Source organism: Apus apus, chromosome Z (genome assembly GCF_020740795.1).
Source record: "Apus apus isolate bApuApu2 chromosome Z, bApuApu2.pri.cur, whole genome shotgun sequence".
Lineage (NCBI taxonomy): Eukaryota > Metazoa > Chordata > Aves > Apodiformes > Apodidae > Apus > Apus apus.
This window is the reverse complement of record NC_067312.1, coordinates 9,744,144-9,765,667: the sequence shown is the minus strand read 5'-3', so window position 1 is coordinate 9,765,667 and position 21,524 is coordinate 9,744,144. Positions and strand designations below refer to the sequence as shown.

At 42.7% G+C, this 21,524-nt stretch overlaps 1 protein-coding gene across 1 annotated transcript in view; it reads right to left on the bottom strand.

Annotated features, from left to right (window-relative positions):
* The window catches only part of DNAI1 (dynein axonemal intermediate chain 1), a 159,335-nt gene that overhangs the window by 82,062 nt on the left and 55,749 nt on the right, over nucleotides 1–21,524 (bottom strand). Inside the window, exon 13 of the mRNA XM_051642737.1 lies at nucleotides 4,206–4,453. Coding sequence (XP_051498697.1) covers nucleotides 4,206–4,453 — 248 coding nt within the window. The remainder of the gene's footprint in view (nucleotides 1–4,205; nucleotides 4,454–21,524) is intronic.

Below are 21,524 nucleotides of genomic sequence, written 5' to 3'. Positions count from 1 at the left end.
AAGTGCAGTGAAAACAATCAGCTTCCTGGAAAGGCCTTTTCTTTTTCTTTTTCTTTTTCTTTTTCTTTTTTTTTTGTGGACCTGTGCCCAGCAGCATGGAGTGGGATGGAGAACAGCAGGTCATGCTGACTTTAAAGGGATTCTGTAATAGAACCCATTTACTCCCATCAGCAAAACAAGACCTCAGTGAGTCTAGGGTGGCTTCATGAACTCTGAAGATTTAGTGTAGACCTATTGAAGGACTTAAAACACAGAAAGCAGAGATGGAGAAGAATCATACAACTACAAGGCAGACTCCAGTAAGCAAGTCTCAGGTGTGTTTTATCTAGTTTATATTTGAGATGGGACTTACCACAAGTTCTACTGGGAAACTATTTTGACATTCCCTGTATTTTCCTCTGGCAGTTTGCAGGCTATTATAGTCCTGCCTTGTCATAATGTGCATCACATTCAACCTGAATAGCATTTGGTGAAGAATTAGCAAGCAGTGGCCACCTTTTCTCCTCCCATGCATTAATATAAGGCAGAAAAGAATTCTTTCAGGATGCTGTCTGAAGCTCCATGGTATCAGCTTCTCAGGGAGGCCAGATCAGCTTCAGTAAATTAACAATGAACCAAGTTGCTTTCTAATCAGTGATCTCTCCACAGCAATTCCAACCACACTGTGCACATGGGCAAGCCAAACACAGCTGAGATTTGCTCTAAGCACAGCCAAAAGAAATGTTCCCTTTGCAGATCTTAGGGTCAACATTCTACAGTGGGAATTTAGTCAGTAATTATGATAGTACAGAAGTAAAGAAAAAAATACTTCCAACCCTCTGCAGAAGTATTGGCTCTGTACTAGTCCCTGCAGCAAGCAGAAATAGCATCCTTTTAGTTTGATGTGAAAGTGAACTAGAAGTACACAGTGGAAAAAAATCTGTTGAATAAAATGTGTATTAGGAACCAGAAAACAAACGTTGACACAGTAGTTTCAGTTATAAAAGCCTGTTTCTGAACTGTTCCAGCTTCCAAACACTGCAAGTCTAAAATATTTAGTACATACCAGTGATGGAAGGTAAGAAAAAAAAGCACTCCTCTCAGCTGTAAGTAAACAACTAATCATCATATTTTTTTGAAAAGAAAAGTAAAAGTAGAACAAAGGTCAAAGGCTGGCCAAGGGAGAGGCTCTATGCTGAAAGCCCCTTCCCAGGAGAGTGTCACTTCTCCCCAGAGAAGACTGGTTTCATGGGCTCTGCATGGCAAAGTCTAATCAAGCAGTCCCACTTTGGCCACCCTCATTAATATCCAGAGACAAGCCCTAGGACTGAAACACTGGTTCAAACAGACCCTGCCCAGGGACTTGTTTTCTAGGAGTACTCAGTGCTGGAAATTATGTGAGTGTGAGGACTTTGCTGACTACTCAGAGCATTATTTTGATGAAAGTGAGATTTAGCTTAACCCCACACAGTCTTGCCTAGCAGAACATGACAGGCTTGACACAGTTTCCCAGGAGTAGATGCCTTTTGAGCTGGTGTTCACAGCAAAATGCAGAGACCTGGGAGATGACTTCTAGCTCTATGTTCCTATAGGACCTAAGGGTTTGGTGGTGTATTAGCCACATTCACGTGTCTATGGATGTGTTTATTCCTTTCTGGCTTTGGATCTCAATTAACTGGTAGTAAGGAATTAGAAATGTGTAATGTAAACAAGCCAGAATTTGCCATTATTTACAGCTCAGTGGCACTTGATACATGGAAGACAATTGCCAGCTCCATTACAAACCATTGCTATGCTGTTTAAAAACATGGGGACCGATATCAGGCAGACAAACTCATTTTTAAGCAAGAGAATTAGAAAATGTACATTATTCTATTTTGCTCTTAATAATGGGCTATGTTACATCAGCTTTGTTTTACACAAACTTACTGAGATACTAATAAATCACTGAACAGGAAAAGGCACAAGAAAAGAGCTGTCAGCCTGCTTTACTCACTTCCCATTTTGCTTTTGTGGTGAAAGGGCTGTATTGTTTGAAAAGGAAGGAGCCAGGCAGTCCAGAAAACATAGGCTCCTAATTGTTCAGGAGAACTTTGTTACTTCTCTAATTCCTCTTCAAAGCCATGGGCTTCCAGTCCCTACCAAATGGCAGACAGACCAAGATCAGACTTCAGACTAGTTGGGGTGTTGGAGGGGCAGGACAGAGCATCTTTGAATGAAGTATGAGAAACAAGGCATCAACAAAGCATTTAATGCTGAATGAGGAATAACAACCCAATATATTAACACGACTGATAGTCCTTCATAACGCTTTTCCTCCCATTAGATGGACAGAAAACCTTTTCCAAACATTTTGGCTGATATTTACAAGTGCCTACGGTCCAGATCTTTCAAACAGAGGTACAAGCTCTCTTCCCAACTGCTGTGCAATCACTTTATTACTACCCTTGGTCACTAGTTTCATAGCAGGTCAAACCCTGTAAAGTCTACTAAAAATATCAGTACTTTATTGCAGAGGAGAACTAAGAATAATGATTCTCAGCACTCAGTCTTTGGAAATAAAATAAAGAAGCAGGAACTAGAGTCTACTCATACCTACATCTATCCATATCCATGAGGCAGTTTCTCTCCTGTTCAGAGCTATGTTTCTAGAGTGCCTAATGATTTTTTTCACTTCTGAAACACTCTGCTGCTAAATGGTACACATACACTTACCTCTAAAAACCCCATACAGACTGCTGCTACTACTGAACATACCTGCTCCTGGTCTGTAGGGATGAGGCCACCAAAAACACCCTTTCAGCATACTCTGTCCTTCCCTATATCATCTGAGGCACAAATGACCTGAGATTCCAGCATTTGTAGTGTGCAGTAACAACTGCTGGTGTCCTGTAGCATGCAGCAGCCAGGCCATCAAAAGCTCTACATTGTATGTAGCATTGTATTAAGTTATTTCACTGGAAGCCTACATGTCAATGGGAGAAGCTTGGAGTCCTGTGTGTGTGCGTGCGTGTGCCTGACACGTTGTATTAGGGTAACAACCCACAGCTGGGGCACCACCTTAACCTGTAAGAAGAGATAAAATCATGTGCTAGAGGAAAAGCTTTGGACGTGCAAGCAGTAAATATAAAATTCAGGTCTACTCTGAAATGATACATTTGTATAACCTTGCTGTTTACAGCAAGCATCAGTCTTGCTCTTGGCATATTCCACAGTCATCCGCAGTCCCATCAGATCCCTTGATTTCTCAGACTTCTGTTGGAAGACGCAATAACAAGGACATGGCTGGGGGACAATCCATGCATTCGTTGTGCCAAAGGAACATTGACAGTGTGTCCAGAGGTATGATGGGATCAGGCAGCCTAAGCCAGGTGACAGCAATAGTTCACAGAAGCACCAGCTGCAACCAAGGCTGGGAGACCAAATACACACCCTGCACCTCAAGAAGCTGATACAGATCACGTGCTGCCACACTTCTGATCAAAGTGAGATCAGAAGTGCAGATACCTCCCAGTCACACTACAGGCACAACTGTCAAGTTAGCTGGGTGGAGCTACATATTCACCACAGTCTTTCGCAACATCATCCATCTGGTGACTCTTGTGACAGATGTCAGAGTGGCATTACTTTAAGAGCATTACCTGCACATCACAATTCTTGATTCACTGAAATACTTCAGGGTCAACTACAAGGTAGTGTACCTTGAATCCCAGTGGCAGGCAATTCCACAGGCAGCTGCCCCTGGCTGTATTGTGCTCAAGAGAGCTCTATTTTGTGGCTAATACATGCATTTTAAAGACTACTCATCACCTGCTGCCCCACGACTTTGGGATTGGAACATAAATAGCATTTCATGCAGGTATACACAGAAGAGATTAGTTCCAAACCCAAACAGAAGTTATTTATAATAATGAAACCTAAAGAGAAATAATTGTGTGTAGCAAGCTTCTGATGACATGTTTAGTTGCTGTTGAGGATCAAGGATTAATGTAATTGCTTTGTCTCTCTGCAAATTTCAAAATTAACTTGAAATACAACTTAATAACCAGTCGCTAATCATAGAATCCTTAAGGTTGGAAAAGACCTCTAAGATCAATGATGTACGTATGAAACCAACAATGATGCATGTAGGAAACCAACATCTTTACCCGTATAGCACTTTTCCCCCTATACCCGAGCTCAGCCCAATGAAAAGCCCAGTTAGATGATAGCAAAAGCACCCTTACCTGCCACACTGGCTCCGTGTGCTTTCCTGACTTAGCACTACTCTTGTAGCTGGGCTGGGAGGTTGCCTTCTTCAGGTTGTAGATGGCCACGTTGCCATCATAGAAGCCCACTGCCATGAGGGAGGGGTGGTCATTATGGAAGTCCAGGCACATGATGCCACTCTCACTACTGAAGACATACTCTGGGAAGGAGGGATTCTTCATGGTGTAGAGCAGGAGCATGCCCTGGCCCTGCTTCATGAAGTTATCTAAAGAAGGAGAAGTTTTGCTGTTAAATAATTTTCCAAGACCCTCTCCTACGAAGAAACACAATCTGACAGCACTCACCTATGCCTAAAATCAACCCAAATGCAAATTTGTGTGGGAGGGACATCAGTCATAGGACCAAATGGTCATGTTGACATGTCAACATCTAAACATCCTTTCTTCCATTGATGTGCTTTCCCCAGGACATGGGGACCGTTGCAGAAAACCCACCATTTTGGCAGGGTTTTTTTTCCTAGGAGAGAGACTTCATAAGCCTTGGAGGAAAAGTGAGGGGGGAAAAATAATCTTGTGGACACTTTTTTCTTTGTGCTCGGATTTCACTAACATTGCAGACATGCAGGCTGTATCAAGGATAGGAGCATATCAATTTCTGCATTGGCAATATTTGATATTACAGCCCCCACTGTTTCTTCAAAGAAAAGCTTTACATTGAAGTGTCTGTAAAGCATCATATCCACTGCTGCTACACGTAACTGTGCAATGCACAGGTCACTACAGCCTTATTTTCTGCTTATGTCCAACATCTTGCTTGGCACAGAGGCTCTTTTTGCCAAGAACTTCTATTTCTTTTCTGTTTACTTTCATCTTTCCTTTGCACTGCCTGGAATTAGCTCTCCCTGTTCTCAATAGGATCTTCTTCTATTTGTCTTTTTGTTTGGTTTTTTTTGTTTGCTCGGGGTTTTTTGTGTGTGTGATTTTTGGGTTTTTTTTCATGTGTGTGTGTGGTTTTTGTTTTGTTTTGTTCTAATCATGTCCAGGCTGCCTCTGCAATTCTCAGTTTTGCTCACCTAAAAAATAATGTCCAGATTCTTTTAAAGGAGAAGAAAAGGTGTTTATGTAGATAAGATTTGCAGAAGCAAAGAAGGAGCTCTCCTAATCTATTAAGACAATGCTCTCTCTGAGAATATCCTAGCCATCTTTTCAAGTGCTTTTTCTTACTGTCAAATGTCCTTGTGCACACAGTATATGGGAAACAAATGTGCTTCAAATATCCACTATATCTCCTATTTCCAGAACAGTAATTGCTTTTTAAAAGTGCTTCTTGTGTTTCCTAATATTTTTACCAGATGCAGGATAAGGACTTGGTAAATGTGCACCCCAATGATAACATTAACTTCAGAGAACTTTTCTTGGCAGCAAGCTGATCCCAGATCAGCATGCAGGTACAAACATTCCTTACCTCAAATTTACCAGGGATACATAGAGAACATGAAAAGAACTAGAAAAGAAACTTACACACCAAAAAAATTATTACTGCTGCTTTTTATTTGGCTTGTGGAAATACTGTTTTCGCAGGTCTCTTTGTACATTTGGGCCAGGCATGGGAAATGGCTTCCTTATTTTGCCAAAGGGTGAACTGCCAATACTGGTATTACTTTAAACATACCTGAACCCAAGAAATATTTTAGCTTTTTTTTGAAGCAGGGGAAGCTCTCTCCTAGGAGTCTAGCTGAAAAGGAAGTGAACTTGCTTCCTCCATCAGAAATTTGCCCAGTCCTTTGCATTCACATAAATGACTTTTTTTCTTAGCCAAGCAATGTCATTGAATTTATATTAATCACAGTATCATTCACAGTATTTTTCTGGTTGGAAAAGACCTCCAAGATCACCGAGTCCAACCACTATTAAGTTGAGGTCCAGCCATGAGAAGAATGAATCCTTCCTCTCCTCAGCTGCAAAAACACTTAGGAATATTGTGGAAATTACCTACCAGGAGTGACTCACAGCAAAATGGACTGTGAAAGCAAATCAGCTACTCAACCTGTTTCATGCTCTTATTTCTCCTAGAGTGTAGTGACCAGCCAGGTGTATTTCTGAAAAGTCTGTGGTGCACATTCATTCTCTATCACAGAATCTTGGGGGTTGGAAGGGACCTTGAAAGATCACCTAGTCTAACCCACCCTGCCAGGCAGGATCACCCAGAGCACATCACACAGGAACTTGTCTAGGTGGGTTTCGAATGTCTCCAGAGAAGGAGACTCCACAACCTCTCTGGGCAGCCTGTTCCAGTGCTCTGTCACTCTCACAGGAAATAAGTTTTTTTCTGATGTTTACGTGGAACCTCCTATGCTCCAGTTTGCACCCATTGCCCCTTGTCCTATCACTGGACATCACTGAGAAGAGCCTGGCTCTGTCCTCCTGACATTTGCCCTTAACATATTTGTAAACATTGATGAGGTCGCCCCTCAGTCTCCTCTTCTCCAAGCTCAAGACACCCAGCTCCCTCAGCCTTTCCTCATAAGGGATATGTTCCACTCCCTTCATCATCTTTGTGGCTCTGCCCTGGACTCTTTCAAGCAGTTCCCTGTCCTTCCTGAACTGATGGGCCCAGAACTGGACACAATATTCCAGACACGGCCTCACCAAGGCAGAACAGAGGGGGAGGAGAACCTCCCTTGACCTACTAACCACACCCTTTCTAATACACCCCAGGATGCCATTGGCCTTCTTGGCCACAAGGGCACACTGCTGGCTCATGGTCATCCTCCTGTCCACCAGGATCCCCAGGTCCCTTTCTCCTACACTGCTCTCCAGCAGGTCAGCCCCCAACCTGTACTGGTCCATGGGGTTGTTCTTCTCCAGATGCAGGACTCTACACTTGCCCTTGTTGAATTTCATCAAGTTTCTCCCCACCCAGCTCTCCAGCCTGCCCAGGTCTCACTGAATGGCAGCACAGCCTTCTGGTGTGTCAGCCACTCCTCCCAGTTTAGTGTCATCAGCAACTTGCTGAGGGCACACTCTGTTCCCTCATCCAGGTCGCTGATGAAAATATTGAATAGTATCGGTCCCAGTACCAACCCCTGAGGGATTCCACTAGTCACAGACCTCCAACTAGATTCTGTCCCATTGACCACAACTCTCTGACTTCTTCCTTTCAAGCAGTTCATGATCCACCTCACTACCTGATCATCAAGACCACACTTCCTCAGCTTATCTACAAGGATGCTGTGGGACACAGTGTCACATGCTTTACTGAAATCAAGATAAATCACATCTACTGCCCTGCCATCATCTATCCACCTAGTTTCTTCCTCATAGAAGGCAATAAGGTTGGTCAAACATGACTTCCCCTTGGTAAAACCATGGTGACTGCTCCTAATGACCCTCTCATCCTTCATCTATCTAGAGACAGTGCCACGGATAAGTTGTTCCATCACCTTTCCAGGGATAGAGGTGAGGCTGACGTATAGTTACCCAGGTCCTCCTTCCTGCCCTTCTTGTAGACTGGAGTGACATTTGCTTCCCTCTAGTCCTCAGGCACCTCCCCTGTTGCCCACAGTTTACCAAAGATGAAGGAGAGTGGCCTAGCAATGGCCTCTGCCAGTTCCCTCAGCAGCTGCAGGTGTATTCCATCAGGACACATCGATTTATGGATGTCTGTATGGATGTCCATCTATTTGTTGGTACTGTGCTGAAGGGCCTCAAAAAAGGTCCCCACATGCCCCCTGCATAGACAGCAGAGGAGACTCCCTTTCAGAGGATGATTCAGCCATGAAATATTGAATTAGGTTTTGGTGGTCATTGGCCGATCTAGCAGTATCATAGCCACATTCCTCACTTAGAGATAATGGAACACGGCCTTCACTGGGTGAAATAAAAGCTTCAGCAAGTCCACCTGGAGGTTAGCCTGGCAGGGGAAAAGCAAGGTTTTGGGAAGAAGCTCTGGCAGAATGAAACATGGGGTTCAGACTGCAGATTAAGATGCCCAAATGCAGGTCTATGTGTGGCTGTTGTCTGTGCACTTAATCTAACACCTGCTACAACCAGAGATCAGTCAATCCACTTCACTGAGTGTAGAAAACTCACCTTAAAGAATATTCCTATATTAGGCCTGTTGATTTACTCTTTGGGGTCCACTGACTGTAATGGTCAGCCCTTTATTGACTGTTAAATCCATCCTAATCCAAGATATGAATCCTACTAATTGTCTCCCTTATGTTATGAAATATCATGGATGTGAGTTAAATCACAGATGTGTGAATACTGCTTGTAAGTCTGGATAACAGGATTGCTAAATTACAGCCTATTTCTGACAAAAGGCAAAGATGAGAATAATCCACAATTAACACTGAAGCACAGCACATAAATGCCTGTAAAATAACAACCCTCTGAGAGCAGGCATATAAACCCATTTCAATGAAGGGTGAATTCTCACCCAGAGTAAACATACCAACCAGTTATTTAGTAAGTGAAAAAAAGGGGGAAAAAATGGCCTTATTTCATTAGTGATGTTCAATGCTCCATAATGGCAGGGACACCACAGCAGCATATCAGTGGTATAGCTTTGAAGCATGGCCTTTTCAAGACAAAAGTGTGTTTTCCATTAAAAACTAGCAGGCCACTGCAGTGTGCCCCAAATCTCTGTTTAGTCAGTCTCTCAGGATGCAGGTAGCTTACTGAAACCATGTTAGAACACCACAGAGCACACAGCAAAGCAGAGGGTGCAAACTGAGGAGCTGACAATGGCTGTACCGCTGCTAGAGGTGAAAGCAGCACCTTCAGATCTGAGACAGCTGCTCTGCACCTTCTGGATGCATCAGTGTGCACTGGATGAGCGCAGAGTTTCTACTCCATGCAGACTCACAAAGTGAAAACTGGTTCTTTTTATGAGATACCAGGGCCAGGGGTACTAAAGCTATCAAACAGATATTTTCTAATCAGTGCCAGCAGCAGTTGTTCTCCTGTACAGGAGGACACAAGACAGCACAGCAAGAAGAGGAGAGTGAACAGACTTCTGCTGTAATGAGGAAGAGTTGGATGTCATGAGGATCCTCAGCATTCGCCTGAGTGGTGGCTGGATTTCAGACCCTGACAGGTAACAAGCCTACATGGCAAGAGCAGTCTTGCTAATGAAGGATGCAGGTGGATGACTACTGGTCTCAATCCAGGGAACTGAAACAGTAAACATCACATGCAATCAGAAATAGGTTTAAAACAAATTATTACTGCTGTCTAAAATATTCATCTGCATTTGCATTTAAAGCTGGACAGATTCAACCTGAACCCTTTACAGAAATATACCAATTTAGTGGTAGCAAAGTACTTCAGAATACTATCATGACATTACCAAAGTGTTCATGCAAAACAAAAATCTGAAAAACATCAGAATCTTTCATTCTGATCCTTACTAATTGTCTTTTTAAACAGATTTATCATTTGTATTTTTTCCTTAGCTAAATTTAAAAGAATCAGCAAATGTTCAATATCAGATCAAAACCTTTTGTTTGCTCGACAGAGTTTTGTTTGGTTTTTTTGCATCTATTTTTTTTTTTTTTTAATTAATAAAAAACCCATGACCATAGTTTGCCTCAATTTCCTCCAAAATGCCTCATGGCTGAACCAGTATGCTCAATGCAACAGTATTGCAAAATTAGAAACGAAAATGCTTGGGGTAAATCCTCCATTCACAAAGTAAACCTCAATGTGGGGACTCTATATGGTCACGAGTCAAAGTAGATATTTTTACTACAAAAGAAGCCAGTACCAGTTTCTTGAGTGATAAACTGGCAAATTGCCTTCTCTTCGGAGGATTTAAACTCAGAACACTGCAGCCTTACGTCTTAGATACTGTGATACATGGCTTTCTATAAATTTAGTCTGCTGATATGGCTCAGACCAAGAAATCATCAGGTTAAAAGGAACCCCTGCTACTTAAAATCTGTCCTTTCTCCTCCAAGAGCCCATCAGATAAAAGAAGCTGCTTGATTATGAGCACCACAGCTGCACAAGCACATCTACGCTCCTTTCCTAGAAATACCCACGCTCTTACAGGCTTTCTGGCTGGGGTTCTCTCCTTTAGGCTTGGATTTTCAATAAGCCAAGGGAAGGGCCTGGCTGCACTTTACACTTGGTTAGGTGATCTCCTCTGGGCAGAAAAGATCAGTTTCAAGGACAAAAATTTTGTTACCCAAATAAATGTCTCAGCTGTTTACTTGCCTCTCAGATATTCAAAGGATAGAGGACAAAAGGGATATCTGCAGGCCAGCAGATTTTCCCAAGCAAGTAATTATTATTACCCAGCTCTACAAAACCCTGAGCACAGCCTAGGAATTTGCCTGTGCTACAGCATGCATGGCCCAGACAGATGACTGAGCAAGTCACAAACTAATTAATTATCAATTTTTTTATTTTCCCGTATCAGTTGCAAAACCTGTGCAGCATGGCAGTGGGCACAGGCTAATCTAACCCATTGAGAAATATGTTGGGTGAGCTTGTGCTGCTTCTGCAAGACTCTCTCCTGGCTGATTTAAATAGCTCTGCCAAGTCCATGCTTTGCTGCAGTCACAGAACGGGTGTGCTGTAAAAAAGGAAACGGCTGAATGAATTGAGAATCAGTGTATGCCAATGGTTCAGAAAAATCAGAAAAAAAAAACCCAAATCTTTGCAGGGAGCTCAGAGAGTCTGGGCATGTTGCTCAACTTGTTTTCAAAGGCTCCTGGGTGGTACCAATAATAACTGAAAGTTTTATTGCACTTTGGAGTTCTTTAAGCCTGTATCGCAGAACTCCTTTTTTTCAGCCAAGAGAATGAGAAAGGGCAGTGGAGGGTACTGCCAAAGACACCACAGCAAGCTGGAAGAACAGGGAACAGAAGTGGGACTTCATGGCGCTCTGCTCAAGGAGGCCCCATCCCAGGATCCCTGAGAAATTTAAACTGGGATCACTGATGGACATTCTGCCCCTATTCCTTAAACTGTCTTGAAAGTACTCCAGTATACTGCTTGTATACTTGCTGATACAAGCCCTGATCACTAAGAATCTAGCTGTGAAACACGCTGTGAGCATAGAAAAGACTAACACTGAACTTCCACAACAGTATTTTCCCAGAAAAGAAAATGTTTTGAGAATTCATTACTTTGTAGCTCAAGGTCAGAAAGCCTGGACTCTAGTATTTCACAGCCCACAAATGTTATTGCTGTATCCTGTTTTGAGCCAAATAACTTGGCTTTGGCTACTATTTGCATACTTCACTTGAAGATCTCAAAAGACAGAGAAGCCACTGTTTCATTTTGCAGTTTGCTTTAGTTTTTAATCACTCTGAGTGACTAAAAAGCTGCACCTAATTCCTTATTTGACTTACCTGGCTTCTCACTGTTAACTCTTACTATGCCTGTTTTGTTTGGATTAAGAATTTACTTCATATCTGATGCTTTCTCTTCATGAAGATACTTTAAAATTGAACACTAGTCACCTTTCACCATACTTTTTATAACCTTCACAGCCTGAATTCAAAAATCCCCATTTATTTTCACCAGTACTGCATTGAGATGCCTTCTCACCAAAAAGCTGCGACGCAACACCAGCTTTGCCATAGCAGTGAAAGGCACTGCCTTCACAGCTGCAAAGAGAAATTCACTTCCCAGCAGACATGGAGAAGGGTAGAATATTAAGAAACTTTCCACATATATGTGGAAAGGACCTCACATGGCTAGGACTTGTCCTAGGGCCAAACAAAATTCACTTGCAGTCTGAATTTCAACTGGTTATTTTCCTCTCCTCACGTTTATGGAATCTTCTCCAACTCTCAGATCAACTTGGGGCTCTTTACTAAACTATCTACAGTTTTTCTGCATGTGTTAAAAATGTTGGCTCCAGAACTAAACATAAGATTCCAGTATCAGTCTCACTAATGCTTATATCATAACTCTGCTGTCACTCAGGACTCCCTGCTTGCACCTCAGGATTATGTTCACCCTTCTTGCCAAGATAACACACTCAGAATTCAAATGTATTGCCTTGCCTTGCCTTTGCCTTTGCCTTTGCCTTGCATTGCCTGGCTTCCCTTCCTTTCCCTTTCCTTTCCTTTTCTTTTCACTTCTCTTTGCTTTTCTTTAGAGTTGCTGACATCCAAAACAGAGCACTCCTCCTTGTTTAGAGAGGTTTAATGTTATATTTGGCTGGATGGAAACGCATTTGATTTTAATAATTCCAGCTTATCACAAGATGAATCACTCTGTACGACAGCCCTGTTCTCAGCATGATATACAATGCCACCTGCCTTTTCATCAGCTGCACATTTCATTGGCTGTGAGTTTACATTTCCATCCAGAGTACCCATGAAAACAATGCCTATCTCCAGGACCCCCATGGATCCCAACACCTTTCCCCCCACCCCCCGCCCCAAGACAGTTTCAGGTGATAACTCTGCAGCCATTTATTTTTGACATTTGCCAGTGGAAGTCGAACCCCCACTGAGAGAGACCACCTGTGCTGGGCTGAACTCAGCAAGCCCAGGCAGTTTTCACCGCAGGGAAATATGTACCCTCCAATTAGCAGCATTAACACTGCAAGATCCACAAGCTCTGGGCAAGCCCATCAGTGCAGAGGAGAGAATCATGGAATGACAAAATGGTTTGGCTTGGAAGGGACCTTGTTTCAATCCCCTGCCATGTGATGGGCAGGGACACCTCCAAGCTCCATCCAACCTGGCCTTGAAATCATAGGTAACTTTGTTTAATGCTGATTCAGATGCTTAAATGTCAAATTGAACACTCGGCTTGACACCCTTTACCAGTTGCTGGACTGATTCCTGGTACTCCTAATCGCCCTGATGTTATTAGCTGGGGCTTTGTTTAGGAATCACAGAACTTGCAGTCTGGATAGCAGAAGGAAAAAAACAGAATTTCTAAGTCTTTTGGAAATTTCAGAAAAGACAAAATTGACAGATGACAAAGCAAGCTGTAATTTATACACGTCTTGAGGCTGTGTTGCAGTCCTAGTAACTGCTGTGGGCTCCACACATATCAGAGGCAAGATACACTTCTCAGAAACGCCAATGGATAGATACAAACAGCCTTTAAAGAAAACAAGCTTCTAGGTATGTTTACATCTTACCCTAAAATACAGTCTGGCAAGGTAGTACAAGAGAGACCTCAGTCAATTGGACCAACAAAACCAAGAGATTTAGGAAAGGCCTGGCACAGTGCTCTGTTTGTCATTGCATGCGAGAGCAAAAGCTCAGAAACAGAAAAGAACAAGAGAGAACAGGCTGAAAAAATGTAGCACCTTCCTGAAAACAGGGGGATCTGGCTTGCAGCTCAGCTCTCCCTTGGTACATACAAAGGGGAGCAGGTGAGCACTGCAAAAATAGAAGGAATATGAAACTGGACTGAGTTTGCAATGCTGTAGGTAAAACCACAGCTTTCTCATGTTGATCAGACATTCTGGTCAGACACAGTTTTGTATAATAGGTCTAGCAGTCACTACAAATCTTCTTAAAATTTTCTTCTTTAAATAAGATATCCATAAGGGCTGGGTTGTACAGTGTAAATAGCAATTGTTCAGCTGCCTGTATGTCACGAACACTAACATGCTCTGAAGATACTAAAATAATTAAGGGAGAGAATCCCTATCTTTATCTTGTAAGATAAAGGTACAAAACTACCACCAGGGAAGATCTGTATTCCAGACCCTGCTGTGCCAAGATCAGTGAGTGTGGTCTCAGTCCTTTCTTCTCCATACTTCTCACAGCACTTCCAAGGATACACATCACAGATGAAGAAGGAAAAGGGTGACTGATGTGGGCTATAAAAAGTTCCATATATCAATAATGTCAAAAGCAACACTTTTGTTGTGCTCAGGAATGCATTTGTATTTGACCCTCAGCTAGACAGACTCAGAACCTTGCATAACTCACTCCCATAGCACCTCAGGAACCAAGGAGCGGAGCACACTTCCCACCTCCAACACCTGGGAGGAAGCACTTCCACACAGCACTCTGGAGCTGGGAAGCTGGGCAAGTACTAATCTTCCCATTACACATCTGGCAGCAGTCGGCACAGGCAGCTGAACTCTTGCTCCTGCCTTTCTTGTTTTGCTCGGATTAAGCTGCAATCTTGATAACCCTTCAACAGCTAATGCCAGACTTTCTGTTTCCTCTATGCCGGTTCTAAAAAACTGGTACGCTTGATAGCATTTCCAACCAACAAAACACCTAAGAGTGCCATCAAGTGGCCAAGTCGGGGGCTTCCTCGAGGCACACACTGTTCAGAAATCTCCAGGATTGTTCTTTTGGGTAATCACACCACCCTGCTATTACTGCAGACAAGCCAGACTGTGAGAAGCTCAGTATGCCTGACCTGAAGAGCTCTGAGGAAGATGCGCACACTGCAGGAGATGATTATACATTCTATAACTAAAGGGCAGGAATGTTAGAGTTTTATGACAGTGGTAAGGACTCCTGAAAGCAGACAGCTGCCTGAAGAGATGGACATGTGAGCCCAGACCATGAAGGAAGCAATTAGAAATTACACTACAACTCAGAGAACTTTTCTGAAGACATTCAGCAGAAGACCCAAGTTTGACTGAAGAGCACAGAAGAAGCAGCTATACACACAGGCAAATCTGCAGTCAATTTTGCACAGGCATGTACTTCAAGAAACATTTCATATTAAGAGCAGCCATTACAGTTCCAAAACCTGCCCTATCCTGTTCTCAGCAGTGGTTAACAACAAACACTTAAGGAAGTGTATAAAACAATGGCATAACAACAGTGATATTTTTTTCTAGAACAATGCCTAGCCCTCTATTAATTTGTGGTTGAGCACCTCCCGGGTCCCTAATGGTCCTCTTCCCATTCCCCTGTGCAGCCAGCACAGAGCAGTAGGCAGGGTTGTTGGGGGTTTTTTTGCTTGCTTTTATTTTTAGTACATGAAATATTGTGCATCTCATGCAGATTTGTGAAGGGTATGATTGGTGGTTAGTATAAGTGGTTTTTAAGAGCTACTAAAAGTAGATTTCATATAAAACCTATTCGTTTTCCAAAAAGAAAAAAGAATGAAAACAGAAGTAACATTTATCTGTTAGTCTCAAATAAAGCTAGTTCACAATGTATATTCCAACAAAGCAACAGCTTTCCATCCTTTAATCAGATTACAAAGGCAAGGGGAAAAAGGCAGTTATGGCAAGAAGAGATAGGATCCTTCAGAGTGAAATTTCCAGACAGCCATTAGCTGTTGTTACGAGGGAATGGAACTGATCCAAAAGGCTCACAGAAAGCATCAGGTATCTATGCAAACCACAGGCCACGCTAGGTCTCACAGTTAGATATGTTGGATAAAGAATGTACAAGAAATAAAAGTATCACAGCATAGCTGAGTTTGGAAGGTGCCTTTGGAGATCATCTAGTCCAATTCCCTCACTTAAAGCATGGTCACCTGCAGCATAATACCCAGGACTGTGTTGGGTCAGGTTTTTGTATCTCCAAGGAGATATTGCCACAACTTCTCTAGGCTGTGGAGACACTGTGAGGCTTGACTGCCATCACAGTAAAGAAGTTCTATGTCATATTTAAAGGGACTTATTCTCTATCTCTGTTCATGTCTATTGTCTTTTGTCTTTTCACTTGATAACACAGAGAAGGGCATGGTTCTGTTTTTTTGTTATTCCCTCCCATCAGGTATTTATATACATAAGAAGAAACTTCCACCTTTCTCTAGTGACAGGCAGCTTCACAGACTGGGAAGCCAACCACTAAGTAAACCAAACCAAACTACAAGTCTGGTCAACACCATGAACTCACTGTGGGAGTTAAAGAGGAGTTTATTTCCTTGTTATCTCCTGCCCACACTGGCCAGGCTTTTGTTGGGCAGTCTGCCTCCCCTCCAGCATCTCTGCAGCAGAGAAAGAAGCCTGGGACTGCCTTGCAACTAGAAAGTATGTGCTGCTCCAGAGCATCACTATTCTACCCTCTCTAAGGCAAGTTGGGATGAGAGTTCACCTGAGCACCTAACCTGTACATGAAGGGGTTGCATCTGACCCTAAGCAAGATTAAACTAAACTGCCTGGGAAACTCAACAAAACACTCAGGGAGCAAACACCATGTTACGATGTGAAAAACAGCTCACAGTGTTTTGCTGAGGTGGTCCTGTTCTTTGAGCACAGTCTTACAGCTTGGACACAAAGATACAGTCATACAGCACCGAGAGTGCCCAAGAAGGCTGAGCAAAACATCTCTAAACTTCAAAATCCTTGGCATCTGCAATCTGGCATCTACAGTACCAGCATCTTGAGAATCTACTGTGCTGGCTTCTCTTTGAAGAACACAACAAACAATTAAAAAAAAAAATTAAATTAAAAAAAGCTGGAGGGCTGCCCAGCAGAAAAGGATCTGGGGGTGGTAGTCCACAGCCAAATGAAGATGAGCCAGCAGTGTGCCCAGGTGGCCAAGAAGACCAACAGCATACTGGCTTGTATCAGGAACAGTGTGGCCAGCAGGACCAGGGCAGGGATTCTGCTTTTGTACTGGGTGCTGGTGAGACCACACCTTGAATCCTGTGATCAGTTTTGGGCCCCTCACTACCAGAGGGACGTGGAAAGGCTGGAATGAGTCCAGAGAAGGGCAATGGGGCTGGTGAAGGATCTAGGAAACAAGGCCTATGAGGAGCATCTGAAGGAACTGGGATTGTTTAGCCTGGAGAAAAGAAGGCTGAGGGGAGACCTTATTGCTCTCTACAACTGCCTGAAGAGGGGTTGTAGCCACGTGGAACTTGGTCTCTTCTCCCTAGTAACAAGTGATAGAACAAAAGAAAGTGGCCTCAAGTTGTGTCAAGGGAGGTTTACATTGGTTATCAGGGAAACTTTCCTCACTGAAAGAGTTGTCAGGCACAGGAACAGACTGGCCAGGGAAGTCATTGAGTCACCAGCCCTGGTAATAGGTCTTGGAGCAATGTCTGCTGCCTTTCTTTTGCAGTAGATAAGACTCTTTCCTATAGCAGTGACTTACTAAAATACACCAATTATCTAAATCCAGTGTGGTCATGTTGAAAAATTAAGGATGCCTAGATTTCCCAGTCTTAAAGACGGAGTAAGTCTCAAGTTCATTCTCCTTATCTCACAGCCAGGAAAACAGAAAAGCAGAGAAGTTGCTGAAGGCAAGACTCAAAGCCAGTTACACAATTTGCTGCTTAGATTCCTCACTGATACAAAGATTTAAGCATTCATGAATATTTTTTCCTACCTTCATTGGTTGACTTCATGCCACAATATCCTAAAACTCACTTGTATCCTCTATCACATATATTAAAACAATGTGAAATCCTTGAAAACAAAACGTGGAGCACTCAGAATAATTTTTTAAAACAACAAAAAAAACAACAAACCAGACAAAAAAACCCCAACAAACCACCACAGAACATGCAGAGTTTTGTATACTGATCTGCTGTTAGATCCTTCTAAAACTGAAAATTTGTTCTGCACTTACTCTTCAGTGTTCAGAATTTTTAATCTATTCCTGATAGAATCTTAACCTGAAGTGGCCTGTCATATGACTCAGTGGAGGCTGGCATCCAGGTTATTTCTAGGTATATTCTGACAGTTTGGTAGCCTAGCAAATACTACCAAGCATCACGTGGAGAACGGTATGAGTTCCCTGAGTGGGGATCAGCAGAGAAAAATGTTATACTGAAGAATATATGTTTTGGTTTTGCCACAGAAAAAAAAATAAGGTAAGATAAGAAGAGTTTTGATGTCTCACAAGTTTCACCTCTATTGAAAACAAATTAGATAGATTTCCTTCAGGTTTTTTACTTATCCACTTAGTTGGAAAATTATGCTTACTTACTTCCAGAACAAAAGACAGAAAAGTCTTTGAAGAAAAAGTCTTTAATGGGGCCTTATGCATTTTCTTTGTGTCATTCTGCCCTGGGAATAATGGCAAGCTATCTAACTTCAAGAGCTTACAAAGTAACTTACATATTGCTAGAATTAATGATGAAATGAGCCCAATGCGGATTTATAAATTCTAAGGCCAAAAGAGATTGTTGTGATTAATTAATCCTGTATGTGTTCCTGTGCTTAATTACTTCCACCATTAAACATTAAATTCATTTCTAGCTTTCTGAGATCTCTGAATTTTACTTCCAATTGCTAGATTCTGTTCTAGATTAAGCAATAAGATGAAAGTGTTCCACTCTGTAAGAACACTTTCCTCCCTTTTCCATCAAGTAACTAAGGGACAGTAATAAAATGCCTGCTTAAATTTCTCCTTAACAAACTAAGTTGAGTCGTGTCAGTATTTCACTGTAAGGCAGAGATTCAGAACATAAGTCATATTGTGGCTCATCTCTGAGCCTTTTCCAATTTTAACATCTGCTTTGAAGACTGAACTGTTAATAGTTGGATCCAACATTCCAGAAAAGGTCTCAACAATCTTACACACAGACATAGCACCTCCTCCCTCCTGCTGCTTTCTAGTATGTGAATGCATGTAACACCCCCTGCCAGACCTCCTAAGATGCACTTCTGCAACTGCTCCTCCAGATTTAACCCGAAGTTTCTTTTCTCATCAAGGCAGGAGAAGACTTTCAAGTCCAGTTTCATGACTGACACAAAACAGTATAACCGTGGGCTTCTGATAAAATGGTGATCTCTCCTTCCCTCCTCTGTGTTCTGACCTCAGAGGCCCTGTGCTTGCTAAGCTGACAGGAAAAAAATCCCACACAATAACTTTAAAAGGTCCTGTCATCTTAGGGCACTGATGGTGATATTGAGTGTAACACTCAATTATTAGCAGTTCTTATATGAATAATAAGCTGTTGTTAAATGAAACCTAAGGAGGACTAGGTCTTTAAAGCTGCCCAGTAAGCCATCTCTCTGACCAGACATAAGCCAGCAACGACAGTGTGCTGAGCTTCCTGCTCGTTGCAGGGGCAGTGGATGGTAGGCACAAGTTAGGGGCTTTCCAAAACAGAATCATGGTGTGGCAGCACAAGTCTGGAGAAGCAGTTCTCCACTGAAAAGATTGCTGCTACAGTCACTGTCTCTCTATGGGAACTACTGGGACAGAGCCTTCTGTTTCTAGGACTGCCCTATAGGACCTGAGATCAATACAGCTCTGGATGCCTGCTGTCTTCTGTGGGTCCCTTGGCTTGGCTTTTTTTGTCAGAAGAATGGAAGCAGCACTGCTTGATCTCTTACGGGAACACATAGACAGCCAAGGCAGAGAGGAACTCAGACACCACAGCAATGGAGACCATTTAAGTAGTTAAAACAGACAGGCAGTTCCTGCAGAGATCCTGCTCCCTCTGCAATCCCAGGTCACCATGGAGGAGCCCTCACATCCATTGGCTCTGAAGTCAGTCTAAACAACAAATTAATAACTGCAGCACCAGGCTCAAAGGGAAGGTCAACTAGCAATCAGCTCTGCTGAGAGAAGTGCAATACAGGCCATCCAACCCACAAGTATTTCTATCTTAACCCTTCCTGCAAGCTGTGTTTGGCCTGAAGGACAGTCAGATCTTCTCATTGGTTTCTTTATGTTAAAACATTATGTTTAATGGCTGGATGCCATAGCTGGAGCAGAAAGGGCTTCAAATGAACAGTAGAAAGCTGACCTCTGGTGTTGGGTGCAGGTGTATATAGAGAACAAAGCAAGGAAGGCAAGTTCCTGTGCTCCTGAGCCCTGCTTCAGTCTGTGTACTTCCCTGGTAAGATCCACTCACTAGCATCACTCAGGCAAATGAATAAAACCAGCTGATGAATGAAAGCAACATGTAGCAACAAGCTACAGCACTTGGCAGAAGTATTGCTGTTTTCATTTCTGTGCTTTCATATCAGTTCTTCCTCCACAAAGCATCTAATCATCTGGTGCTGTAAAGCAGAAAATTAATGGTTTCCTTCAGAGAGCTGCCTTATGATGCCAGAGAGCATGGCAGGATTGTTTGTAAATATTTGATTAGAAAAAGCAAGTAAAACTGGCATGAAAATATGCAAGAATTAATATTGTGCCACTATCCAGTAGAGAGATTTATAGTGCAGAGATGATGCCAGCCAACATTAACACATGTTATACTACACCAAATGCCTTCACCAGCAGCTCTGCCCATACAAAGCCAGCATCCCCACAGATCCAGTCTGTAAAGAGCTGGTTGACAGGAGCTGACATAGTTTCCAGGGGACATACTGGGTGTTCTGTTCTGCTCTGTCTCTGCACAGCAGACAAAAAAGCATCCTCAGAGCCTTGGTGTAGGCCCTCAGCCCTCTCTTTGCCAATCAAAACAGGGGACAAGGCTTAGGGTGGGAATGAGCCCTGCTTCCTTGGTACTCGGTGTCCTTTGAAAATCTTCCAGCAAGGAACAAAATACATGACCAGTCTTCAACCCATGCATGTAACTTTGTGAAAGTTTTCATGCACTACAGCCCTACTCTGGGGAGGTGCTCCCTTGCAGGAGTCTCTCTCCAAAGTGAGGGACACAGGTAGGGCATAGTCTAGGATGAACTTCAAGGCCTCTGCATACATGCCTGTACAAGGAATTAAAATGTCCCTGCTCCATAGGGCAGCATGGTTACAAGAAAGGAGACTCTCCTCCAGGAAGGATGTGTCCTTGGCTGAAGTGAGAAACCCCTTTTCAGGTTTCCCATCTAACCTCTGTTCCTCTACTTCTGAATTTCAGGTTTGGAGACATAACAAACCCTCTGGAGAGAGGTGTCAGGTGCATGCTTGCAGGTTTTTTCTCCAGCAAGTGAGTCTGACAGTGGTAAGCTGCTTAAGAAGAGACAGAATCCTTGTCCTCTTGAGCTTTAAGACACTGGTCTTTAGTGTTATCCATCTGTCAGAAGCCATTAGACAGAATTAAGCCTGTTCTGATATGGAGAAATTATTTCTGAACACCTATTTCAGCCTGATTTTATGTCATTCTTTAACTTCATTCTTTGACTTTTGTATGAAACCAACACTGCGATAGCCAAAGACTAAAATCAAATTGATGTACTAATTTACAATTCCTTCCAACAAACAAGGAAAAACATTGTCTTATAATGCAGAAGGCAGACATCACCAAAGAGCCTTCCAATGAGAACAGTGATTCTGATCTTATGTATGTGAACAGAAATTAGATACAATTCCATAGCCAGACAAGCTGGTAAAACTATGAATGCAATCAGAATACAGCCCAGCAATATTTTAGGTATTGCCTGATTGCCCTCTCCTACCCAACACAGAAAATACCAGTAAGGTGTGGTAAACATCCCAACTGATGCAAGTTTTCATTGCCCAGTTATCTCAGTCATTTTATGTGGTTTTCCAGAATTTCTGATCTGCAGCTATCTGCTGAAAC